Source organism: Nipponia nippon, unplaced genomic scaffold (assembly GCF_047370975.1).
Source record: "Nipponia nippon isolate SJK-2023a ecotype South Korea unplaced genomic scaffold, ASM4737097v1 scaffold_23, whole genome shotgun sequence".
In the NCBI taxonomy this organism is placed as follows: Eukaryota; Metazoa; Chordata; class Aves; order Pelecaniformes; family Threskiornithidae; genus Nipponia; species Nipponia nippon.
The window spans coordinates 3,704,265-3,732,101 of record NW_028262340.1 but is presented as its reverse complement, the minus strand read 5'-3'; the positions used below and the strand labels follow the sequence as shown (position 1 = coordinate 3,732,101).

At 42.2% G+C, this 27,837-nt stretch overlaps 1 protein-coding gene across 6 annotated transcripts in view; it reads right to left on the bottom strand.

Moving 5' to 3' along the window:
• LOC148055370 (uncharacterized) overlaps window positions 1-27,837 on the bottom strand; it is a 243,809-nt gene that overhangs the window by 66,267 nt on the left and 149,705 nt on the right. For 2 of the 6 annotated variants that reach the window (XR_015705479.1, XR_015705478.1), the window contains exons 4-6: window positions 13,805-13,903; window positions 5,347-5,492; window positions 560-680 (exon numbers count right to left, since the gene is read on the bottom strand). Coding sequence is in view for 4 of the 6 variants with exons in the window: in XM_087760911.1 (XP_087617037.1) it covers window positions 560-680; window positions 13,805-13,820 (137 nt within the window). In the remaining 2 variants the exon portion in view is untranslated. Of the gene's footprint in view, window positions 1-559; window positions 681-5,346; window positions 5,493-13,804; window positions 13,904-21,322; window positions 21,361-27,837 lie in introns of those variants that run through there. The other 4 variants (XM_087760909.1, XM_087760910.1, XM_087760912.1 and 1 more) reach the window with 3 other exon arrangements.

The following is a 27,837-nucleotide window of genomic DNA, read 5'->3' as shown; positions in this document are numbered from 1 at the left end:
TTCGGGGGGGATAATCCTTTGAGATCCTGATTTTAGGATGCAATAAGTCCAGGGACCTTAAAAACAGCAAGGATACTGAAATTCCCTGGCAATGTGGAGAAAGAACATGCTCATAGGCAAGCCAGGAGGCTACAGAGAAAGGGCATAATCTATAACATGAGAAAGAATTTAGATGACAAAGGCAGAATTTTTAGCATCAGCTGTAATCTCACCTCCCAGCCTCTGTCAAAGCAGTAGTGAAGAGTGCAGTACCAGCCAGCAAGCTGATTTTGTCAGGCAGGTTACACAGTTACAACTTAAGAACAGCCCTCATCTCTCCACTCTGTTCAACAGAAGTGCGCTGCTTTCCGACATTAGCAAAATGACTGACAAAGTTGTATGGACGTTAGCCATTATCAGCCCAGACAGCAAGCTCAGAGCCCTCTACATCTCTACAGCACCTGAACATTTCACTCTGGTTATCCAATTCACCCTTGCCAGACTCCTTCCCGTTAAGGATATTTTAATGCCATTAATTTTCATAGAAGGGCCTGCAGTACATTCAGACTTTGTGGCTCACCTGTGACAGCAGACCATGTCCAGCATCTTTACATCTGTGGAACGTGGTGTTCCCGAATCCCAGCCCAGTGCCTGTGCATTGAATACTGATCCTGGCGGAGAGCAGCGCTGTTTGGGCCCGCCTTTAAGACAAACAGAAAACAAAGGCCCTGAAGAAAGAGGTGGCGTGAAAGAAGATGGGATCAGCTAATGATGAAGGAAATGAAAGGGGGAACGAAGCAAGCGGACATCCAGATTTGGGATGATTGTGCCTGCGTGGTATGTTAGTAACTCATTTAAAACACGTACCTTCACATATGCATAATTCATTTCAGCCAGTCTGTCAAAAATTCCAAAGGCCACAGACTAAGGATTTCTCTAAGCATTTTCGTGAAGAATTTCATAACAAAATCCCTTATTCATGGAGACAGGACTTCTGTCCTGAGATTTCGTGGAAAAATTGCAGTTATGTTTGGGAAAGTAAAAACCAAAAAAACCCCATGGACTGTCTCACATCAGAGAAAAAGCTGCTCGATGCTGTGCTTTCTCCGAGACTGGAGTGAGAACATGAGTCCGCCCCCTCCGCGCAAAGCAAGCTATTCTTGTTATTACAACACAACAACTACAGACTGCATAAAGAATTCCTAACGTCTGCGGTAACCTCACCTATCAGCCTCTGCCAAAAGAGCAGGGAAGTGAGGGAGATCAGGGAGCAGGCTGATGTTCTCAGGCCGGAAAGCAAGGAAAGCCCTTGAGCTGATCTTGGGAGAGAAGGGGAATTAAAGGTTCATATAAGTGCCTAAGCTTACGGAACATCATCAACCTCACTCCTCTAATGTTTGTCTGTCTCACCTGGATCATCTCACCCGCCAGAACAGAACACACGTTGCTTTTCCTCCCTTCTGACCATTTCCATGAAGTATCTCCAAAATCTTTCATTCACCTAACACGTATTAGCATACAGACACTTGAAGACTACGGTGCAGCAGCCTACACTGTAAAAAACTGAAGTGCAAGGTACAGCATATAATAAAATATTATACCCAAACGAGCCTATCTGAAGACACAGTCTGGCTGTTTACATCTCCACCTAGAAGACTGTACAGGTTTTCAACGAGTGGAAGGAATATTTAATAACTAACCCCGTTCTCGTAGACATTAAAAGCTTATTATGCAGGCCAACAGTTCACGTATGTGGCGCCTGACTTGCATGAGTTAGATATGTCCATGGTATGAGGATGCAAACCTACATTCAACAACTACTTCTCGACAAGAGTACTCTCTGCTCCTCTCAGTCCAGCACGGAACTACTGAAAGCTTTCCTTTGCTTTCCCAATCAAGAACCATGCACTTGTACCTAACTTTGGCATTATTCCATGTGGCCTTTCTTCCAACCTAGATGATGTCACATCCCTTCCTAAGGCATCAGCACAATACTCACGACAGGCGTTTGCATTCTTGCTGTGGTCTCAAAGGACCGGTCCTTTCCTGTGATGCTGTTAAAATAACATTTGGGACAGTAGGAAGCCTGTACTTGTGCTCTCCAGTGACTCACGTTTTCAACTACTCCCACAGACGGCACACCTGACGTATCTATGTTTGCGCTCTGCAGCACCTAAAGTTCCACTGTGCGGAGAGCGCGATTCCTCCCCAAAGGTATGGCCAAGAAGGCACCGCTGAACAGCCCCGTTACTGACAACAGATTTCACTGATTAAAATCATTGTTGAACACCACACAGCCGTTTGCTTCCCCCCTGCCCTCAATGGGATGGGGGAGAGAAATGGGGGTGGGGTGGGGGGGAAGTAAAATTCATGGGTTGAGATAAAGACAGTTTGATAGGACAGAAAAGGAAGGGAAAATAAATAAATAAATAAATAAATAAATAAAAATAATAATAATAATAATAATAATAATAATAATAATAATAATAATAATAATAATAATAATAATATACAAAATAAGTGATGCACAACGCAATTGCTCACCACCCGCTGACTGATGCCCAGTCAGTTCCCAAGCAGCGGTCACCACCTCCCGGTCAATTCCCCCCAGTTTCTGTACTGGGCATGACGCCATACGATATGGAATAGCCCTTGGGCCGGTCTGGGCCAGCTGCCCTGGCTGTGCGCCCCCCCAGCTGCTTGTGCACCGGGCAGAGCAGGGGCAGCTGAAAAGGCCTTGACCAGTGTAAGCACTGCTCAGCAACAACTAAACCATCAGCGGGTTATCAACGTTATTCTCATCCTAAATCCAAAACACAGCACTGTGCCAGCTACTAGAGGTCCCGGCTTGCATCATTAGGCCTTGAGCCTTCTGAAGACAACCACAAGTCACTTGCTGGGAGTCTCCTCTAGTCTGTCATCTTTGTTGCCAACTATCAGAACTGAGGAATGTATTTTTTTTTTCCTAGAAACTCAGAGTGACAGTTCAATAAGATATAGAAAGAGTATTGAATAAAATCTATAGAATCAAGGACTACATCTATCAGCTTAATTAGGCCCCTGCAAAGATGTACCCACATAAACCTGACTCTCAGCTGCATAATCAACAATATTTTTTTAAAAAAGTACTTTCCAAAGACTGATTCACAACACTCTAAATCCATTTTTATACCGATTCAAGTGGTTAAGTCTAGACGATTCATCCTTTTTCCACCACACATTCATGTTAGCTAGCCTGTTCTCTTATAACTACCCTCTTTTCCATCCTCCCCATCCTACTCAGCCGCCTGAAAAAACGGCTACTGCTGCCCACCTCTCTTGCACATTAATTAAAAGACAAGCATTGAACACGTAGCAACAAGATTGCTAGGAATCGTTGCCCTGGTTGAGTTCATCTGGTAAAACTGAAGATGACCCTCAGTGGAAGAGCCAAATGGTGAGGTTTTAATTTAGGGAGTTCTTTTCAGGTTTATGCTATGAGTTTTAAAATATTTCTTGTTTTAATAAAACACATTCTGAAGTCCAGTTACAATAACAACATCACATCTGATTCTAATGCTATCCTCAGCTCCAAACAATGGATGGGATAGAGGTCCTGCTCCAGTCTATTAGAAGAATTTAATGACCATTAAAAGGCAAGCAGAGATTTGTATCACCCAGTTGTTCAGTGTCATTGTTCCAGTCTTCACAGTGGAGAAGCAGCACATTTCTTTTAAGTAAAATATTGCTGGGAACTCACTGCTTCCGCAATTACCTCTGAAACACATTGTTTTCTCAAAGCCATTAACATGTCAGATCATGGCAGTGCTTGACATCCAAACACGCCTTGGAGGGCTGCAATTCAATTTAAGGATCACCTCCTCTGAACAGGCCAACCTGCAAATTTCACAAAATCGGAGAGAAATTCTCAGGGCACACTTTGATCATGCTGCTTCCTAAATTAAAAACAAAACTGTAAGTGTTAAACATCTTTAACAAGACATTAAACCTCAGCCATAATCCAGGAAGGGTCCCTTAATGAGTAATGACATATGTTGTGAAGGCAGTTATCTCCTAATGTTCAACGCTGAAGCAGTACGATGGAATGGCACAGTGTTCAAAAGGGATGTATCATCACTAATGAGAGGATAATTTGAAGCTGCTCTTCTGAGAACCCCAGAGGAGACTTTCCATTGCTGCAGGATGGTGAAGGATGCAATACTCCATCTCATCGCACACTTTAAAGAGGAATGGGAAGTGACAATATGATAGAACAAAAGCTGCGACAGAGACAGAAAATGGGCTGGGTCATTTGGAGAGTCCCTAAAAGGGCTGCCTTCCTTTGCTCCCCAAAGTAAGTCTTGGTGCACATTAGTCATCTCTCTTTACTCTTCCCTTCACCCAGCTGACCAGCATACCAGACACAGGAGAGCGCTGCCCTAAAGGGAGCGTGGCATTGTATAGGGCTGCTGTGGAGCACCCAAAATACTGCAAAAGAAGATGAGACAGGGGAGGAGTCCGAGAAGGGACAAGTGAGGGCTACGCTCGAAAGCAGGAAAGGAATCCAACTCCTCTTTTATTAAAAAAATAGAAAACTCTTCAAAACTAGGTTTTGAAGTTCTTCCCCTCATTTCTTAGCACTACTTTCTTCTAAACGTGTTATAATGAGTCATTGTGTTGGGCAGACTGCAGAGAAACACAGGGTGAAAGAGGGGTCTTGCAGATAACGAGCAGACCTTAATGGCAGGGACAGGAAGACAGAGGCCACACACAAGAACCGAAAAACAGAATTTGGAGGAGGAAAGAAAAGAGCTTCCAGTCACAGACAGCCTTGGGTTTGTTGGCAAGGACTTTGGTGGGGTTGGGGAGAGCAGGGAGTTTATGAAGTTCCAGCTGTAAGGTTGCCTTCCCGTTCTTACTTGGAGATGCGCCTGCAGAGGGAAGCACGGTCAGGTGGGGCTTACTCACAAGACAGCTTCTCCTGGCTCCGAGACGAACTACTGCAAACTCAGGCAGGTTATTTATTCCATGCTTCTTTTCCCTTCTGTAAACTGTGACTGAACAGTAGCAGTGACTTTTCCAGATGATACAAATATTCAAGGCTAATGACTGTACACTACCCTATAGATTATATTTTTATTTATCTTTGCCACCCCCCCCAGGAGATGAAGGTGTCTATTTATTCTTGACTATCTGACGTAGTGGGAATCCCACCGCCAAGGTTTGAGCATAAATACTCTGTTTTCAAACACTGAAAAGAACCTGCTCAGACTTTGGGTTGTGGGGTTTTTTTTTGTTGTTGTTGGGGCTTTTTTTTGGTGTTAACAACAAAACCAAAAATACCTTAAACAAAAAAAAAACTCCATGAAGCAAAGAAAATTAGCTCACTAGAAATGCTCCAGCACCACTTGGGTCTGACCTAAAACCACAAAGCTGAAGAAATCAGCTCAGGCCGTGCTATGCACTGGGTCCCGCTGCCGTGCACTGTTCCAGGGACCTCGCTGGCAGTTGCACTGCCGAGCACGGGCGCAGCACTGTAAGAGAATGGAAAATGGAAACCGTAGCTATCGCATAGAATTTCCTAACCTGTACTCATTTAAGATAAAACCTTCCTTAAATTATCTTCCAGCTCTTCCTATGGAGTTTGAACACCAATTTAAATATCAAGCCAAAGGATTTGGTTCAGAATAACAGCTCTCCTCATTTACACATGCAGGTAACCTGGTAACTGAAGGACTGTGCATGAGGACCTGGGCCTGCCTTTAAACAACTAAGGGCCGTTAAAACAAAAAATAAAAACCCACAAAGCTGTGGGAGCACAAACAGAGCACTCTACCGAGGATAAAGGTGGAGAGCGCGCAAAGACGGTGAGAATGCAGAAAGAGGAGGCTTGATTTTTGGTTTGGGTTTTTTTTTTGTTTGGTTTTTTTTTGTTTGTTTGTTTGTTTTGTTTTGTTTTTTTTAAAGAAAAATAATACAAAATATTCTGAGTTCCTTAAAGAACTGTCTTGGGAATGGGAAGAGAGAGTAGACACCCTCGCACAAGCTCATCTCATCTCTGCTCCACATCATTACCTTCAGAGGAAAGAAATTTAAATAATATTCAGGTTGAGCCGAAGACGTGCTGCTCTGAAAATGAAAACAAACAGTCCCAGAAAGAAGGGGCGAAATGCCTAACTTCACACTCCCCGACTTGTCAGTTTGATACAACTTTAACATTGCAGGCACAAAGGTAGAGGAAAAGGGAGGGAGCTTATTGCAGAGATTTATCTTGCAGAGAAAAATGAGCAGTTTGTAAAGAAAGAAAATAATTACAAACTAAAAAATTATAAGAATTTCACAAGCGATGTAAATATTTCCTGGGCTTACTGAACACATGTGATAGGCTGGGTTCTGGTTCACACATGGCTTACCAATTGTATATGACAGGATTTGCCATGTGCAATTTAGAGAGAGACAGAATCACTCTTTATGAGCAGAATTAACAGGGGAAAAGACAATGGACCGATAATTCTGCACACCATTTCTTTATGTGAAAAGCTGTTAGTTAAAGTCCACAGAACCAATTAATCCCCTCACATTCTATTACTGGAGTTTTTACAGAATTCTAATGAGTTTCTCTCCTGACCGAAGGGACTAGCGTTCACTAAAGCAGCACACTGCTGGCATCTCTTCAGTCACTAATTCCTTGCTCTGCAAGACAGTTTTGCATACAGAGGAGAGGGATGTCAAAATGGGCGTTCTGCTCTCGCTGTCTGATTTAAGGCAGAGGAGCCAGCTGTGCTTCTCTAACAGCGAGGGAACACATGGCTGGGAAGGGATGGGGAGTCAACCGAAGACAACAGACACTCAAGTCAAAGCCTTCCTACGGTTTTATTGGTACTCATGCAAAATTGTCATTCCCTGTCCAGCACCTTTTTTACTTTGCTGGCTTTTTTGTTGTTGTTGTTTGTTTGTTTGTTTTGGTTGGTTGGTTTTTTTAAGGCTTATCTTGAGAGATTTAAAAGGAAAGCTGCTGGAGACCACTTGTAAATGCTCCTTGCATTACTGAAAAAGCCCTGATTTGGTGACAGAGTAGTATTTAATAATCATCGATATGAAATGCGTAACTCAGCCCTCCTCCCTTGACCCTTCCCCTCATGTAAAGACATATGCAAACGAAGGGAATAACAATCAATCTGAGACGTTGCCATTTGCTGAAGCAGGCATTACTGGTTTCCACCTGATTGTTCCTGCGTCTAAATCACGGGAACTGCTTCCCGAGACAATGATGACTTGACGTTACATTGCAAAAGTTATGACAGGCATCAGAGCTTGGGTGAACCCGTATTGTATTTACTAAATTACATTTGTGACTTCTGCAGCACCCTTGAGCTCTGCAGAGAAGGTCTTCTAGAGGAAGACCCAGCTAGCCTAACAGCCTGTCCCTGGCTGCGGTCAAGAGCTTACGCCTAAGGAAGAGCCTAAGAACAGGCATGCTATGTAGTGATTCTTCTCCCAGATTCTTTCCCACCTTCTAGTATTTAGTAGCCTGGGGGCTTCTCGAGCCCAGGGTCACGTGTACTGATGTGAGAGGTTCTCCAGCTCTCTCTGTCTGTTAATTTTGTATGTGGTAAATAATAGCTCCATCCGACGCCCTCCAGATTGCTCGCTGAAAGAAACAGCACACAATCAATCTTTCTCAGCCTCTCTCTGCCACTCTACCACCTTTCCTCTGATGCCTTTCCTAGCTCGCTGTCGTTTCTCCCACAGAACCAGCATAAGGCCCCTGTCTGCTGTCGGTGTCGCTCGCCGTTCATGTCCAGTTCTGTTACGGCCGGTTTAGACAGGGGCTCTAGAACTGCATAAAATTGACTGTGCGGGAGGCCACAGCCTCACACACCCTTACAGCAACCCGCTTCCACTCTGCTGGCTGGTTCTTTCCCAACAGTTTCAAGCCTTTGGATTCCTTTTTTTTGGCTACTGTCGAGTGCCGGTTTGACATTTTCACAGATGCACCTATGATAGCTTCAACATCTCATTCCTCGGCAACAGCAAGCAGCTCAGAGCACAACATTTTTTATGTAGAGTTAGGACTGGTTTTTTCTTAAATGCATCACTTTGCATTTCTTTACATTGAATTGCACGTGCTGCTTTAATGCCTACTGTCTCATACGGCCCGTTTGCAGTTCTTCATGGTTATTTCACTTCTCTTTACCTGAATAACTTGGTAGATCAAAAGAAATGTTTTTCAGGAGTGGTTCAGAGGAATCTGGTTGCTAAAGGCAGAACCTCTGCCATCCTTTCAGTCACCTTTCCTGACTTTTCCAGTCTCCCTTAACCTCCTAGTCTCCTCAAAAACACGCTCAAAAGGCCTAATCTAACATCAGCGTGGAGATGAACGCGTAAACCTTCAGTACCCTTCATGTAACAGCCACTTCAGCAAGCTTTTTGCTAGAATGCCAGTCTGTGCTTTTTCCTCGAAGAAAGGCAACAACCCCGTGGTCAGCGGTAACGCAAGGCTACCTCAGAAACCTCTCTGATGCAGGACTTAACAACTTGCTACCAGACTCACTGGCATTTCTCAGGTGCAGATTGCAAACCACCAGATAACAGCCAAGAATCACTGCACTTCTGTATTCAAACAACGGTGTTCTTGTGTTATAAAAGTCAATGCAATCATATGGAAAGCCAGCGGCAACATTTGGAAGAGAATCCAGACCAGCAAGTTCCCAGCCCCACCTCCTGCCTTCTCCAAAACCGCCAAGACGGGTGAATCTGTGACTCTGTCCAAGCCTGGTGCATCGCTTCTGCCATCCACCTCAACACACACACACCAACCGAGCCTGATACTGCAGACAACAGGGATTATAGATTAACTTCAAGGATTAATTGATGAAGAAAGTATCAAGAAAGCAAATATGAAGAACTCCCATTTCTATCATGTGTGGAATTACAGAAAGCATGTCAGATTCTCCTTGTGTGACGGGTCAGGAAGGCTCACTCATTAATTAAGACTGAGCACTTCATTTATTTTCAGTCTTCTAAACCTCTGCATGCAAAAAGGGCGGGTTGTTGTTTTGGGTTGTTTTGTGGGTTTTTTTTTAATATCTTTTGACAGAGCTCTCTAAAATTGAACTGGAAGCAAACCTGTGGGATGGTCTCCAGTTAACCATTTCAAGTAAAACACGATTTTGACACAAACTTGTGAGAACATTAATTATCATGATGAAGGTGTTCCAAAATTGCAGGAAAATATGGAAGTGAATGAGACTAGGGCAGTTTAAATGAAAGGGATCTTGGTTCCCGTCTCCCATTCCAGAATAAACCCTCATCTCAGTTTTCTTACTGAAGTCTGGCATGGTGTAAAAACCAAACTCCATATTTATTGTGCATCATCACTTAAATAATTTATTGTGCATTCCTAATTAAAAATATGACAGGGCAAAACCCAAACGCTAAATTCTACCAGAGTCAGAGGTCCCCATCTCTCTCCATAGGACTAATGCGCATTAAAGCTTCCCAGAGTTACATTAATTTAGCTAGGATTTTTCTAAGACAACATGAGGAGGCCCAGACAGGCAATAAATACGACTGGGTTAAAAAGTGCAATACCTAGGATTTGGGATGATTACGTGAAATTCAAACTCCAAACTCAAATTATTGACCAAAAGGTCTCCACCTCTGTTTTGGTTGTGTTGGGTTTTTTTGTTTTGTTTTTTTGTTTGGGTTTGTGTATTTTGTTTTTTGTTTTTTTTTTTTTCTTTTTTTTTTTTTTCCCTGGTCGCCCAATTCCCCGGTTTCCTAGATGACTGCCCTACTTTAAGCAGGGGAGAATAACCTCTTTTTTCACTGTGTGGCGTACAGCGTTCACCCCCCTCCCAAGTGGAGGAACAGCAGGGGGGCTTAAACACTCACAGGGGCAGAAAAAAGGACAAGAAAACTGTCTTTGTTCCAGGCAGTCGTTACTATGGCAGCATGAACCATTTCCCCTCATTCTAGCTCGTAGTTCAACTTTGCCCATAGTTTATTCCCTGGGAAGCCTAATCCAGAGTTCAGGTTTGTGTATGTGGGGTTAGAGGTCAACAGCAATATGACAATGGCCTAGTCAAAGGAAAAGAAAGCTATGATATAGCAGAATCAAAGAGTCGGCTCACCAATCACTGGGGTTGGCTCGGACGGAGAGGTTAGAATTCAGCCCCTCACTTCAGCCTCAAGTTCCTGATTTAGCTATTTTGTGCTCGGCATACAGAAAGCCTGAACGGTGAACGATACAGATGACACTGGAGCCAACAGTAAAAGATGAGCAGAGAGCGCTGACAGGAAAACCGGGGATCGTGCGCCCAGTGCTGTGTTGTATTTACTGGCTAAATTACCGTTACATTTACAGGCATCTCAGATTAATGCAGTTATTTTTCCTGCATCATTCCTCACAATTGTGAATAACATACTAATGGACAGAACTTCTCCACACAAGAGGCTGCAAGAAGAGAAACAGGAGTTTCTGAAGAAACACGTGTATGTGTATAAATGCACCTGTGTGCATGTAAATTCTCCAATTAAAAGGGACAAGTGTATTTTATTTTATATTTTTATAAATATTTTATATTTATATATATTTTAGATATATTTTAATATATTTATATTTTATAAAAATATTTTATAATTTTAAAAGAGCAAGACATAAAACATGCATGCAAGTTAAAACATTCATTTCGTAAACCTTAAAAGAAAATAAGGGATTATGATTGCTTTTCTTTCACTTAGCACGCCCAAGTACTCACATTTCCATTTAGTTTACCATATTCTTTTTCCATACAACTTCTATTTTGCTTTAGGAGTTGTAACCTATCTCATGTCCCAAAGAAGAGAAAAAGAGAAGCAGCTGAGATCAACGGCCACCCAACAGGCGGCTGGGTCCTATTTGTTCCTGTTACCACGGTCCTACGCGACTTGCTGGATAGCAATTACTTTATTAAAATGTTCTTTCATAAAACTCAGTATTTCAGGGTTTCTTTATGGATTATTTTCATTTAGATAAGAAAAGTAACTGTTGCGTTCTGAAAAATAGGATCTTTCTCAGGAGAAAAGTGGTTTAAATTTAAAAGCCACTTACAACCAAAGTGTGTTGCGCCTCTTTAATTGAAAAATGGTCTTAGTAAAAGCTACAGTATTTTTGTGCAGAATTTTCCTGAGGATCTCCCAGGAAAAACAAATGGCATTGAACAGCTTTGATCAACAGAAGGGCCAGGCGGCTGGATTCTAACTCTCAAGTCTCCATGTGGTTCTACACTTCACAGCATCTTCGCTGCACGTCCATGTCGTACAAGGAGAATACGACACAAAAAAGGGGGACATGAGAATAAGCCCAAAAAAGCTATTGGTTCAGTCCCTGGGACAAATTATTCTTTAACCCGTCAGAGTTGTTCAGTTGTCAGAATGAAACCACAACCAAAGGGAGCTGTCCGCTCTTTGTTTGAGTTTGTCCCGCGTCCCCACAAACCTCACGGCCACTGCGTGTCCTGCGCTGGCTCCTTCCCATTCCTGCTTCCCAGCTGGGAGCTGGGAAAGGTGAAGGGCCCATGAAAATGGTAGTTACCAGAAATATATTCTGTCCAGAGCTGATAGATATGGGGGCCAGTTCACACAGACTGGGGGTCCCGTTTCTCCAGATGCACTGAAAGAGCAGATCTTGTGTTTCCACCAGCAAGAAGCGAAGGTGGCACAGGACAGTAAGAGGCAGGGAGGGATAAGGTCCAGGTTCGAACGGCATTTGGTGCATCACTTAGTTGGAACCGGCACGTTATGCTTGTGATAGCAATTCTGCCTCTCACAAAGTGAGCCCTGGGATGGGGAAGGAAAGGAAAGGACCTGGAGGTCCAGGGAAAAAGAAAAAGACACACAAGAAAGTAAAGAAATTCACTATTAAAACAGGCAAGAACAGACATCTGTGAGATTAAGGTTGCTCAAGTTTCACTGGTCTTGACACTACAATCCTGAGAAATACTTATGAGGAAATCTGGAATTCCAACAGCAGCACAGGAGTTGCAAATGATTCAGGGAAAGCAACATGTAAGACATCAAAGTGGACAGCTATTTTCTAAATATTCACAGGCATTAGTCCAAACCAAAAGATTTACTTTTCTCTTACACAGGGCTACAAATATTTTCATCATCCAACTAAAAGGTCTGAAATCTCTTTTAAATCCAGCAGCATGTCACTGAACACTTCCAATGATGAAGAGAATTCTACTAATGCCCCAAATATGGGAGAACACCATAATGGCATATCCTTAACTAACGGCCTGGGGCAGCGCTCTATTTCTGGACAAGGGGAAATTGCTACTACATTACACTAAGAAACATTTCCAATTAAGGAGGAAAGTAACGCCAGACAAATTAAATACAGTAAACAGCTGCTGTTGAAAAGCACTATATCTATTAAGATAAGGCACCGCAGAACTGTCCACTTATGGTGAAACATTGATTTAAAAGACCACTCCAGTCTTACTGGAGCTCAGATATTTAAGTGATATTCGGGCCTTTCAGTATTCACATTACAAGGACTTCTTCCACCCCTCCCCCAATATTCTTCCTTTAACAGGTGACAATAAGGCTCACGTACCTGAAGGTATTCATTGCATAGCTTGAATTAAGCCGTTTAACCTCCACTGAAATCCCATCAAGAAAAAAAATCAATCCAGACTGGGCTTTATACTACAGCAACTAAAACACGATTGGTACCCGAGCTAGACAGCCTAAAGTTATATCAGGTACATCTACACTGTACTGTAATCATTTCTGTGACTGCAGGGTAGACATCTGTAGCCTCTGGAGATTCACTGTCAAGGCCTCAGGAAAAACCTGTCCAATGCTTTTCTGTAGCAGATAAACGCAGATCACAATGAGGGACTTTCCCAGAGAGGAAGGCACAAGTGAGTAAACTGACGTCGCTCCCGGAAAAACCTAACATGCACACCTTATTTCCTTATCTGTAATCTGAAAACTGATTTGTCTTCCCCTATTAGAAAGGGAGTTGGCAGCTAGAGAGATTTACAGACATCATCCCTCGTGCCCCGCACAAGGTAGGATGCTATGGGAGGAAAGGGTCTCGTAGCCTATCCCACAGGAAGCACCACAATTACAAAGGGAAATGGAAACGCATCCCTATTTCAAGCTACGGGACCGATATTCTCATTTACAGCACAGTTGCGTTCTTGGATGGTGTAAGACAGTTCCCTGTCATAGTCGTGGTTGCACCTCAGTTTATTGTGAGGGGGAGCCCGGAGGGAGAATGGGGTATGCCGAGCTTCAGTGACCTAAGTTAGTCATCGTGTTCACACGGCATCTTCTTTCATTCTCTTATTTGGAAAAGAATAGGTCAGTTGGAAGGGAGCTACAACGATCACCCAGTCCAGCTGATGTTAGTCAGAGGTGATGAGGGTAAAGCCTCATTTCAGAAGACTAGTAAGGAGAGCAAATTGCTCCGTGGAACCGAAGGTGGGAGGAATGGGTGGGTGTTAACAGCAGAGGATTTTCAACTCTTAAGTGCGTAATGAAACTAATCGGACCATTGAGTTTACTTAGAATAAAGCAAATTCCAACTTCTAAGAACTGCTTGCATTCAAACAATAACAACAGCTATTGACAAGGCTAGCAACACAAATAAAATAAGGTCTTTAGGACAGACGTATTTCTAAGACTACAACGCATCTTAAGGATTCAGCTGCCAAGAGATTCTAGGTTACACTCAGGTATCCTAGTAGTTATTTAAATATTTTGGCTATAGCCTTTAATTCAGACTTATGAATTGTGAACACTGGAAACCAACATAGGCAAGAGAGAAAAAAAGCATATAAATGCTTACCACCAAATGGAAGCATTCCACAAGCGGACTTTTTTTCTCAGGCTGTAAGACAGACACCACTTTCCTCAAGGAAGACGGCAAACATTCATACATACGTATCTGCAAAAGAAAGAAACTATTTTTCTTAATTCTCTATTGGAAGCTGCTAAATAATTTCCATTATTCAAGTAGAAAAATATTGAAACTTAACTTCTTAAAGATGTTTTATCAATTTCTGTAGTTACTAAATGCATAACAGGAGGATTAAATTGGCTGAAACACTGCCTAACTAAGTTTTAAATCTCCCTCTGGTCAAGCCATAAAACAAAGATAATTGATGTAGGTCTGGGGCTAAATTATCTTCGGAAGGCTCGGATTTATTTACTGAGCATGCCAGATGCACCGAAGTCAGCAGGAAGCATTTATTGATTAGCCATCGACAGCACTGCGTCACCCACGCGCGCCATATTATCGATCAGGTTTACTTGGTCAATGTGCATCTCTAAGCTATTGTCTCCTCCAAGTGAACAGCACAATGGCTTTTGGGGAGAAGCAGGACTGGGGAATACCAAAGACATAAAAAGCCTCCATGACAAAGGGCCCAGGGCAGCTGTGCTCAATTCCTAGGCTGAGAGACGCAGAGATAATCCACTAATCCTGAACAGAGCGGGAGAGAGCATGCCTGCCACCCAGGCTGAGCTCCAGAAAGGTTTCTGTACAAATAAAGAAGCACCCTTCCCTTTGACAGCGGAGGTCACGGGTGTTATTTCATCTGGCATTGCCTGGGAGCAGTAGTTCTTTTCATCGTGATCAGTCTTTTCCACCGCAGGATGAGTCTGCTGTTTTCACAGCCCCGACTCCAAAGGATATAGTTTCAATTTCCCTCTAATTTTGAGCAGCACAGCATTTAGAGGAAACAAAGCAATCTGGTACTCTAAGAGCCTGCTTTCATCTTTTTGTTGCATTTCGAAGATGTTTTGCTATGTTGCATTTTTAAAAGTAAATTATGGCAAACTGATCCATTCTTAAGGACGGGCAAAGCGTGCCCTTTGCCTAAAGGTGTGTTAAGCGACTGAGATGAGAGTAGAACCTGCTTTAGCTGTTGCTACAAGTCCAACAAAATCTTCAAATACTCTGCTAGCTTCGATATAATTAATGAAGAAATCCCCTCTGCTCTGGTGGGCACTTCTCAGGCCCATTTCTGTGCCACTGTCCCACACAGACAGACTCAGTTACACAGTAGTATTAAGTGTTCCACTTTAAAATCTAAACTTTTAGGTTCTAAGGCAATTGTCTGAATCTCTCAGGTGGCCTGACTCAGTAGCCACCTGTAAAAGCCGCGTATCAGGTGTACTCTATTTAAGGAATGAGGACTTAAGCAGGACTGTCAGAGGGGAAGCTCATCCAAGACCTATACATTTTTTTATTAGCAGTAAGAGCCTTTTTCCTAGAGAAACAGGGTTTTTTTTCCCCTTTTCTTAAAAAAAAAAAAAAAAAAGTGATCCACGCTTTCACCACCTGCAGGCTGTCCTGGCAACTGACCAAGAGTCTGAGGGTTGTATTTAATTTGCATAAATCAGAGCTGATTACAGTTACTTTCCTCATTAATACACTGAGTACTGATTAATAATCGGTAATATACAGAATGTACCGATGCATTTGTGCGGGTCTGCATGCATGCGTGATGCCAAAAATGTTTCTGAAAACAAAGCTCCTGTTCCAGAGCGCTGATTCCCAACACACAAAGGACAACCCATCTACAGCACAATGCAGTCTTTGTTCGGAAAGGAAGGGCAAGACCCGAGAGTTGCTTTAGTTCCTACAGGACACATCTTCATTTTAAACCCTGGGGGGAGGGGGGAGAGATGGGAGCCACTTTCCTGGTCCCTGTCTGGTTCCATAGGGATGCTTCGGGCACGGCTCCGGGCCCCCCTTCCCGCCAGACCCGGGCCCTGTGACCTGGACCTTCTGCACTAACGGCTGGGTCGCGTTCAGCAGACACCACTGTCAAGAGGAGTAAACTGTTTTCTTCCTGCCTATACTGGACAGATGCAAGAAGCTTATTCAACACAGCACATCTCTCATTTCAAGATGACAATATACATTATCTACCAGCATACTTATTGCTTGCATAGATGTGAGTTATTCACATGGAAAATTGATTTATCTACCAGATAATTAGTAAACTTCAATAATTGCAAAAACATCTTAGCAATCAGTTGACATTTAATTAACATACAATAACTGTCTTATTAAATCTCCATTAAATACCTGTTGGAGTTAATTAAAACCCATATGTGGGATTCCACGATTCCTGGGGAAACCACGCTGTAGTTCAACAATAAGAAGTCTGGAACCGAGTTGCTTGCTTATGTCTACGGCACTGAGTTGCTCTAGTTAAGGTAAGGACAGCACTATGTTTCAGATTCTAACACTTTATGATTACATAAAAACATGACATGAAAACCAGGAATGAAAAAACATGAAATGCTCTGAGGTTGCCCACTGGACTTAGCTGCAAACCTTCTTTTCTTCTTACACACGTGCGTGAAGTTCATGTGGGGGCTTCGGCTTACCTCGGTTCCTTCAACTCCTATTGTGGCTAATGTCAGTTGAGTCTTAAAAACAGTGGGGCAAATTCTCCTTCTCGAATCAAGCAAAAATCTCACTGACTTCACTGGGAATTTTGCACGAGTACTGTCTGAGTATAAACTAAGTAGTAGTTTCAGGGATCTGGCCCAGGATCTGTGAAACATGAAGCTGGCCTATGTGTTCCTGAGGAATTTTGGAACTCAGAAACATAAGGACGAAAAAAATGGCCGTGGAAAAGCCAAAGGCGGCTCTGGCTCTGAAGGCCTGTCTTCACAGGAAGCTACACACGTGGTCACAGAACAGTTAAAAACTGTAAAAAGGAGGACGTTAACCGTTACGTGTGATGGAGCCCTGCTCTTCTGGAGATGGCTGCAACCTGCCTGCCGATGGGAAGCAGGGAATGAATTCCTTGCTTTGCTTTACTTGCTTTTGCTTTCCCTATTAAACTGTCTTTATCCCAACCCACGAGTTTTCTCACTTTTACTCTTCCGATTCTCTCCCCCATCCCACCGGGGGGAGCGAGCAAGAGGCTGTGTGGGGCTCAGCTGCCGGCTGGGGTTAAACCACGACAGTCCTGTAGCACTTAACATAAGAAATCTGGGACCCATTTTCTCACCATATTTACAGAGAGAAGAACATCCAGTATTGTTCAAGGAAACCCAGTGCTCATCACTTCTGAGCTGCCATGGGCCTGCTCTTTTCCTGATCCGAGTCACTGCCTGTGAGGAGCCAAACGAGCTCCATGTTACACAGTCTCAGCCTGATGCGACACTGATACACAGCGCATCGTGGCCCGATCTGCCTCTACACAGCGTGATCAAGGTGCAGGTGGTGAGGAAGTCAAACCTCCCTCACTTCCTTTCTATTTTTTATTTCTCATTGAGGATGCTGCAGGACAAACTCCATGGGCTATTATCCATCCATCCATCCATCCATCCATCCATGTCTCTGATGACACTAGCTTTGAAAGAGAAAGCTTCAGAACAGAGCATGGCATCTTGCACAAGGGAGCCGGGAAGCATGCTTTACACACACGTGCCTTTTCAGTGAAGCAGGCACCTGAAACCCGTCCTCAGGTCTATGTTAGAGTACATGCACAACGCTCCATGTTACGTCATGTGCACACATGCAAAAACTAATGCCTCCATACTCCACAAAGACAACATTGTCTGGGTCTAAACATGTGCTTTGGCATACGGGTATCTAATATTTCGGTTATGGATCAACTATTAAAAAAAAAAAAAAAAAGAAAGAAAAATCAATGATGCCTTCCATTTACTTGGGTCCAAACATATTGAATGCATGGGGAACTCCAGAAGCATTCTGTCATTTAGTAGTTAGAACTGCTTGTTTATTGCTGCTGCTGTGTGAGGAGATATATAAGCATATTCCATAAAATATATAAAATGACACAATCAATCCCCAGAGTTCACAGTCTACAAAAATAAAACGCCTTGCTGCACAGGAAAAAGAGATACTACTTACAAGCAAGACAGAAACCTCTGGAAGCTAGAAGGCAGCATAATAAATCTGTCTACATCTAGCCTAGACTAGATGATCTAGATCATCTACATCAAAGAGATCACAGAACTTGTAACTCGGGCAACGAGTCTATAATGGCTCTCGTGTTACAACAGATCTTTAAAAACTACGCTAAACTTTCATGTAGAGGGAGAAATGATGAATAACCCACCACGTTCTTTTGTATGTCATTCTAATGAGATTATTTGGAACTAACAATGGTTTGGTCTAAATTTGTCCCCTTACTGAGACTTACTTTGCTGGCTTCTGGTAAGGTAGAAGCATCTTCTTCTGTATGATCAGATAGACAAAAGATGGATGATACAGAGAACTTCCAAAACACTCGGGAGAATAAATTATACTTGGCTTTTGCTTCTACTCAGCCCACTCAAAGACGCTCATAAAATTTAAAAAAAAAAAAAAACCACCAAAGCCAACAACAACAACAACAAAACCCACAAAAAACCCCCACCAAAAACCAATCTAGCCTTTTCCTCTTCCAAGAGACAAAAATGCAAACATTTAGCACTACCGTTTCATCTGCAGCACATGAACAACTCTGAGCAAGTACGAGATCCTTTAAAAAGGAAATCAAAACTGTGTGACAGCACTCACATTTGGGCACGTTGCTGTTTACGCTAAAGTAAGTCAAAGTCAGAATAAAGTCAGATCACAGAAAACATCAACAGGAAGAATTTGGAAATCTACCTCCTTGTTGTTGACCTAGCCTTATAGTATTCAGGACTTCTCTTCTACATACAGTAATTTTCTGAACACCTAAGCATATGTATAAAAGTGAAATCAAATGACTGCCTCAGACTTGACAGAACTGCTGAACTAAGAACCATGCATTGTCCTCTATTAAAGGGCATCACCTTGAGAAGATAAAGCTTTGCAAATGTTGCTCTAAAAGTTAGTATTCTCTGCTACTAGCTATTATATATATTTATAGAGGTAGTAATAATGATCTTCAAAGGATGATGTTGCCTAACCACATTTTATGTGACCTTTACAAAACCCAGAAATCAGTACTCTGTAAGCAGAAATACAGATTTATCCCTATCAAGGTACTAATGTAGATCTAAAAAGGGACCCTGTTTTTGAAAATAGCAAAATAGATACTAAAAAGGAAAAGAAACCTCTAATCAGACAGAAAACACGGGTCTAAGTGTGAGGGGCAATACTCACAGTAATCTAGGGACATTCAGGTTATAATGAGAGCACATGATGCATTATTTGTGACTTAACTTATTTTAGTCTAAGGTCCCTGAATAATTAACCTGCTTTGTTTCAATTCATTTAAATGTCCATATCCTACTGCTTATGGAATTGGAATGTCTTCTACAAAATAAGCTGTCACATTGCTTCCAGAACTGTACAGAGACCGATACAAAAAACGTTATTCGTGATGATTCTTAGGATTCAAGTATTTTGCTCAAAACAAAAATTAACATTGCTTTGTTAAAAAAAAATTAATTGAGAGCAAGTATTTTATCCTCATTACAAAAGAATACAATTGGATGTTTTTATACTGATATTGTATCCAATTCATTGTTTATAAAAATCTCAAAACAGATTAAGTTATTTTATAAAACAATTTCTATTTAGAAATTAAGTGGTTTAAAATGAATAAATTATTGAACAATTTCAAATCGCAATTATGTAAGGATTTGAGTGCAGCTAACAATACTGTAACTCACGATCACTGACAACGTGCGACTGCAGAGGTATTATGCTTATGTACACAGAAACTCAGGTAAAGGGGATATGTTTCCACGATCAACTTTTCCAGTCGCGCCACGAAGGATATTGAAAATTTCCAGCATTTCACTTGGTGTAACTATCCTATTATATTTTAAACCATGCCTTTCTAATTCTCCTATTTTTCTTCATGGCTGCATCTCTGCAATGCAAACCTGTTTCCCTAACTATTAAGAAATATTACTGTTGCTAGAAATTCATCTGTCATTTTACAAATCTTTTTTCAAAGGAAGAAATAACAGGTTGTCTCAGTGAAAGAAAATAACATAGAAACAAAAATAGTATGCTCTTTGCTCTCACAGGGACAAACCAAGTAATATTTACCTCTGACATGATAAACAAAAGATCAGAAAGGATTAGAAGTAATGGCTCTGTAAATAGTATATTCATAAGAGAGGAATCCTGCTAGAACCACAAGAAAATTGTATCCACTTTCAGCTGCCAATTTTTGAGGAACATCCTGATTTTTTAACTCTGTATTTATGGAACAGTGTATGATGGCAGCAACTCTGCCATCACCATCATCATCTTTTTACATTATTGCCAGGATTTCTCCTGAAGAATTATTAACAGCCTCCTGCGCAGAAGCAGCTAAGGCAGATTCCACAGAGGTCATTTTCAATGACAGCTACATTTTTGAGAGCGGAGTAAAAGCAGATCCAGCAAAAGAGCCCGCCTTCCAAAAAGAACACACAAAAAAGTGCTTCCTTAGGTAGCACTCAAGTCAAGGGGACCTTCGACAGAGAAGACTAAATACCCATTTCTCAATATTCCTTTCTCTCCAGCTGTGGGTCTAAGGCAGGATAAGAATACTTAAAGCACAGCATAAGCAAGTCAACACTGGAATGCTTGAGAATCAGACACACGCCTGTTGGATACACCTTGCACAGCTAAGCATGTTGTCTTCTGGTAAGCAGTACATGAAGTAGGTTACGCCAGACTACCTTCCGTTTACAAACTCATCGTTTGCAGATCAGTAACTGTCAATGCAATTTTACCCTGCTGATTTCTACTGCTAACAGATTCATCAATAACTTCACAGAATCACAGAATGGTTTGGGTTGGAAGGGACCTTAAAGACCCTCTGGTTCCAGCCCCCCTGCCATGGGCAGGGACCCCTTCCACCAGACCAGGCTGCTCCAAGCCCCATCCAGCCTGGCCTTGGACACTTCCAGGGAGGGGGCATCCACAGCTTCTCTGGGCAACCTGTGCCAGTGCCTCACCACCCTCAGAGTGAAGAATTTCTTCCTTATGTCTAATCTAAATCTCCCCTCTTTCAGTTTAAAGCCATTACCCCTTGTCCTATCACTATCTGCCCTTGTAAAAAGTCCCTCTCCAGCTTTCTCGTAGGCCCCCTCCAGGTACTGGAAGGCTGCAATAAGGTCTCCCCACAGCCTTCTCTTCTCCAGGCTCAACAACCCCAACTCTCTCAGCCTGTCCTCATAGCAGAGGTGCTCCAGCCCACGATCAGCTTCATGGCCTCCTCTGGACTCGCTGCAACAGGTCCATGTCCTTCTTACGCTGGGGGCCCCAGAGCTGAACGCCATACTCCAGGTGGGGTCTCCTGAGAGCGGAGTAGCGGGGGAGAGTCACCTCTCTTGACCTGCTGGTCACATCTAAACCCTAATTTCCACCCCATCTACTTACATCAGGAAGACTACTGACCTGTTATGCTGCCGTAGCCTCTAGAACACACATCCAGCAAGTGGCCAACTACCGTGCAAATCACTGCAAGCATGCCAAAAATAGCTATGGCTGTGCTAAAAGGACTATGATCTTAAAGGTAAAATATGCTCGGACAAAACAAGGAATGCACAACAATATTTGCACACAGACTAGCTATTTGTACAAATGGCTCTTAATTAGTAATACTGATAACAATCATAGCAATAAATTGGCTAAATAATGACATATCCAGAGTATGAAGTATACAGAAAAGCGTTACACGCTTGGGGACAGAAAGGAAGTAACTTGCAGGGAAGAAGCTTTAAAGAGCTCAGACAAGTGGACAGGGATGAAACTTATCATTTCTGTTCTGCTGGGTCAAAAATCAGTGAAGCTGTGGAAACAAACCACATTTGTGTATTCATCTCCATTAAAAACTTACCTGCCACTATCATTTTTTAGTTTCACATTGCACAAAGCCAAAGAGTTACATCTACGGAGCATTTGCTTGGACTCCTCCTGCAGCCCATGCCTGGCATTTGATGCACAGGAATTTTTATCATGTTAGGCTTTCCTATTTTTTAGCTTCTTATTTAACGTAGACACTGCAACAAGATATTATAGCCCATTTTCTCAGCCAAAAAATTACAAACTTCATCACTTTGTAAGAAACCTGCTTCAACCTCACAAGGGAACTGATGGGCCAGCAGTACGAGCACTCCTAGTCAAAAAGGAGTCTAGAAATATCCAAAAACCCTTCCTTCTGACTAACAGAGCGCTCACAGGAAGCTTCATAGAGCCTGGTGATGTGCTCTGCCTGGCTGCGACACTATTTCTTGGCCACCAGTCTCATGGCTGAGGTGAACTGGGACACATCTGCTAAGAGTGCTCATAATACAGTGCTTTCTTGGTGTCACCATCCTGGCACGATCTCACTCTGCGGGTCTTGTATCACAGAAGGACAGCACAAACTCCACTTCCTAAGGTCCTATGATGCACTGGAATGGAAGAGATGCTTCCTTAGCTGATTTTCATTAATTGCATGTATTTTAAATTTAAATGGAAGAGACAACAACTGAACACAAAACCAGGGCACATTCTCACTTCCAGTACACGTATGTCCTTTCATAAATTTGTTTAAAAACAAGAAGCTAACAAAATTCAGGACAGAAGATGTTTGTTCTTGAATTACAATAACCCCAAATTAACCTCATGGCACAGCAAAAAAAATAGCCTAAAGTCTATCTAACCAGGACTGGTTGGCTAAAAAGGTGAGCATCAGGGAGGTCAAGGCAAGACTGTACTTTAAACACCCGCAGATGCTCAATGAGAAGTAGAAAAATCTTCTGAAATTCTGTCTTATTTGAAGATAAACTCACAGCACCAAATTTCTGAATATTGCGTTCTCAGAAGATCTCTCAGGTGAGTAATCTGAGAGGTGAGGTGAAGCACACTTTTGTGTTACAAACATGCAGGATTTCCAACAACTGCACTGATGCTACGTAGGCCACCCCCCACCTCCAGATCGAAAACTCACCATGGTGTGAGTGTGCCCCCTTCTACACGATCAGTTCTAGTGGGTACCGTGGATTTCACTCTTCTCTTGTTAGTGTATTATTTAAGAAATGTAAGTTGAGCAGAGTCTTAGCTTCTTTCTTTCCTGCAATGCCAGATGATTAATAAACAGACATACTCAAAACCAAACGAAAAAATAGCAGTTGTGTAAAACCTCACAACATAGCTTTGCATTCATTGCAGATGGACACAAGGTCTTCTCACACCACTTGCAATATAATTAGAATTCAACACTAAAGAAGAAAATTCCCCGAATAAAGGATGCAAAGATTACAATCTAAATACAATGTTGTTAGTTGAAAGAAATGAATGTAGAGTATTGAATGTTCAAAATTGTGTTGAATTAGATAAGCAAATCCCATGTAGACTTTGTTAATGATTCATAATCAGCTAATAAGCTCATCTCTAGTAGAATAATGATCCATGGACCTGTTAGCTCATTTATCACTATGTTTTACAACACCGGCAAAGAAACTAATTAAATCCCAGCATCATTACACAGAATTCCTTTTAATAGAGATACAATGATGCACTAGAGGCTACAGATTACACTGCAAATTGTACCAAGAGATTCCGGACAGCGAGTTTTAATTAACATGTTAGCAAGAAGCTGCTCACTTAAATAATAACTAACTAGGAAACATCTGCACACTCAAAAACATTGGAGGAAGGAGCGAGTAAGGAAAGGAGCATTATGTGAGGTACTGGAACGGGAGACTTTTTCTATCCACAGCAAAAAGCTGTTGCTGTTCACTGACTGCATTCGTTATCCAACACAAATCAGAAGGCAGAACCCTGGCTCCAGATGGGTGTTGGAGGTGCTGGTAGGGGCATGTACATCAGATTACCAAAAAAAAGAAAAAAAAGGTCTGTGCAGCACTACCAGTAGGCCAGTGCAGCTGGAGCATCTCCCAGCATATGGCAAGGGTTCATCAGGCGGAGTACAATAAGTTGGTATCGCATTTTGCCCGTAGTGCGAGAGAAGACAGACGGGTAACTGCCCAGGAGAACTGTTCCCTGGTATGCAAGCGAGAGAAAAGAGTACTTTTCTGAAGAAATAAAGGAAGAATGTAGAGATAGCACAGAATGAAGAAAGAGTGAAATGACTGAATAGTCCACCAATAACTGGTATTGAAAGGAAAGGCGACCCTATAGTGGGAAAACAACAGAAAGCAAGCACTAGTATTCCCTTTTCACCCGAACATCCCAACCTAGAGTAGGAAGCACACGCAAATTCTGCATGAATCTGAGACAAGAAACAGTGTTTGCAAGTACCTTCCAAATGCACATGTAAAGGAATACGCAGCCCCAAAACGGTGAGTAGAGGTGATGACTATTGAGAAAGTAATCAAAAAGGCAAAACTCTCTAGCAAAATACCCCAGGCTTCGTTGCTTTTACCTCTTTTACTTCTGGGAACAGTGATTAATCAGAGAAGCACAGAGACACATCTGAAAATGTTTAACAGGTCAGGTAAGCCAGACAATATTGTGATACAGTGTGCAACGTGGGACAATAAGTCACTGAAAATACAGCTCTCCAGAAGAAATAATGATCAGAGAACAGGCAACCAAGATGGATTGGAGAGGACATCCTTCATGTCTTACTGACTACATCTGTCACTTGATAGGATACAGGTGGTGTGTGCTAGTGTGTGCCAGTAGTGCAGGGAACCCATATTTTCTTTAAAAAAAACCTAAAAATAAACAATGTACCAGTTTAATATGGGGGTACGAGCTCTACCAGAGCCTACATTCCCGCACATCTTAGGAGTGGGTTTGATAGTGTGAAATCACGAAGCTTACCTTGCCTTTGTCTCTTTAGCTCTAAAAGCCATATTCCTCTCTTTTGGGGCTACCTTTCAGGCTCCGTTCTGTCTGCTCTGCTCTCTCACGCGGTGTTTGCCACCTAAACTGACTGCAGTTCCCTCGACGGCATCACCCCTTTTCAGCTCACGCATTTAGCCTCGCCCTCACATCAAGACTCATTAGATCAAGACGAACAGGCTATCGGTCTCATCCTTCTTTCCTTGGTGTAAAGGAGAGGGATTCTGCCAAAGCTCAACTTGCAGTCTTCCGCTCTGTAAGTACTGTTGTGGCTTTAACATCTCATACAGTCTGCTTCCAACATACCTCCGAAATTCTACCACGGCAGCCAACGTAATTTTAGGCTACAGGCAAAAATAATGTGTTCGTAGATAACTGAGCATAAATTCAACTCTTTTGCTATAAAAATGGTTGTTCTGACTTCAAAATGAGAATAAGTTCTTTTTAATTTAACCACAAACCATTCTTCATAGCTAGCAAAAGGAGAATGCTTGGGCAACAGCAAAATCCGTGTGGATTTCACCTGCTGCACAGAATATCCTGAGCACAAAAAACCTTTGAAACAAATTTAGTGAAATCCCTAAAAGAAGAATAATAAACTGTTATGGAATAATCCCAGCTGGTTCCACAGAAAGCGATAACGCTGCTTGAATTGAGCAGGATCTACATAATTCTTTACCTTCTATGACCTAGGATTTGTCTAAGTAAAAATACTACAGAGATAATATACTAAAAAGAGAAGACGTAGTCAGTACCTCCAGAATAAATCTAGGTATTTAGTGAAATTAAACCAAATGCTCCCTTTCACTGAAAATAGTAATTAACGAAAATTAAAATCATCAGTACATGTAGACTTACACTTGGTCTCGTGCTCTGTCACAAAAGCCACAATAAGCAGGATCACATCGCAAAGTTCTATGCTCACAGCAGATTTCTTCTTCTCCCTTGTTTTGCACAGTCACTTCCACACTTTTTTTTTTTTTTTTATGGAAACCTTGGAATAATGCTGGGGTGCTATGCTGCAAAAAGAGAATCTTTCTGGCTTAAATCTGAAGCCAAGACAGCATGGGTGTCCATCCCAAGGGCATGGCTGCAGCAGGAATGAGAGAACTGCTGGAACGCCCGTAAGCTGCTGCAGACCCACCTCTGCTCTGCGCAGAGGCGTTAAATCGCCTCAGCCCTGCAAATACCAGCGCCGCTGGTCACTGGGCAAATGTCCCCATAGGCGATGTGACTAATGGACACAAACAGACGTGGGTGTCCTGGGTTTGGCTGGGATAGAGTTAATTTTCTTCCCAGTAGCTGGCACAGTGCTGTGTTTTGGATTTAGGATGAGAATAATGTTGATAACCCGCTGATGGTTTAGTTCTTGCTGAGCAGTGCTTGCACTGGTCAAGGACTTTTCAGCTTCCCCTGCTCTGCCCGGTGCACAAGCAGCTGGGGGGGGGGGGCACAGCCAGGGCAGCTGGCCCACACTGGCCCAAGGGCTGTTCCATGCCATATGGCGTCATGCCCAGTACAGAAACTGGGGGAGTTGGCTGGGGACAGAGATTGCTGCTCGGGGACGGGCTGGGCATCGGTCAGCGGGTGGTGAGCAATTGCATTGTGCATCACTTGTTTTGTATATTCTTTTATCATTATTAACATTATTTTCTCTTTCTTTGCTGTTTATCGACTTTGAGACACCCGAGGTCAACTTAACTTTGAAATATTAAGCCTCTCTGGTTTCCTCCCTCTCAATGAAGTTCTCTTTTACCAGGCACCAGAGCAATAAAATCTTGACACCACTTAAATCTAGAATGGATAAAATGGTAATTTTAAAAAACGGTTTCAGTATTTTAAAATAGATTCTTAAAAAAAATCTTTTTTCCCCCCTCTTAAAAAGATAATTATGTAAAATTAAATCAGAAATTATAATAATTTACATAAAGACCCTAAGTGTAACTAAACAACATTTCAATAAGTAAATGAGAATATCTTGTATCAATGTGCCTCCTCAAATTTTAATGAGTTAAAGGGTACTAGACTTTTTTTTTTTTTTTAATTGTGTAAGAAAGCAGGCAAAAGCTACCTGTACTTTAGAGGCCAACTCAAGTGTTACAAATGTATCAGAATGTTATGTATCTTATATACTATTCTCATTTCCAATTCTTTAGGGGTTTTGCATCAATAAACACTTTTGGTTTCATTACTTTCGGTTTCAGTTAAGTGAAAAGACACCAAGAGATTTTTCTATCTGAAGAAACTGCACAAAGTTGGGGAACCTCCCACCAATTGAAAAGGCAAGGCGGCTGGTTTTCGGCGTCGTAGGTGCCTGTAAGAGGCATTTGAGAGAGGATCAGATCTGCTAATTCCAAAGCCCTAAGCATGGGCCAGATTTTGAAGGCTGTTTAAGTAACTATAGTTGCAGGTATCTACAGGGATTTTTTTTGAGAACTGCTAAATGGGTACCGGCCTAGCAGTTCAGGTAGGTTGTGCTTAAACGGATCTAATTACGGGTTGCCATTAAAACGGATTGTCCTGCTCTCCTGGGACTCAGAATCTGTGTTGTCTTGTTTTCCTCACCACGCATCAAACTGCACAATGATACGATCAACTGGACTATCTCACCGATCTCATGGAAAAATAATCCCAGGATCCAACCCCGAACGGGCTAAAAACCTTTGGTTACATCTGGCAGGCAGAGAACTGGAAAACTTATTTGGCAGCAGCATGTAATTAGCCTGGATTGCAAACCACATAGTATTTTTCCCATTGGAAAGCTACTTTAAGATAGCGTGTCTTGCCTTCAGGAGGCATCCTTCTCTTTCCTAACTGCGAGCAGCCCAGAACTCTACCTGAGACCACATGCCTGATTTTCAGACGTCCAAATCAGAAGAGATAAACCCCGTTCCAGCTATCTACAAATCTGGACTCTTACGACGAAGAGTCGATTATTTTTTCCAGTTAATATTTCCTATTTTATAAATGAACGCAGTCTGAAAATCTCTAAAAAAAAAATAAAGAGCTGGGCATTGTCACTTTTTTCTTTTCACAGTTGAATTAATGGGAAACAAACAGCAAATAGGAAAAATCTGGTTTTGAGTTGGGTCTGCTTTAAAATTAGTTCTCAAAGG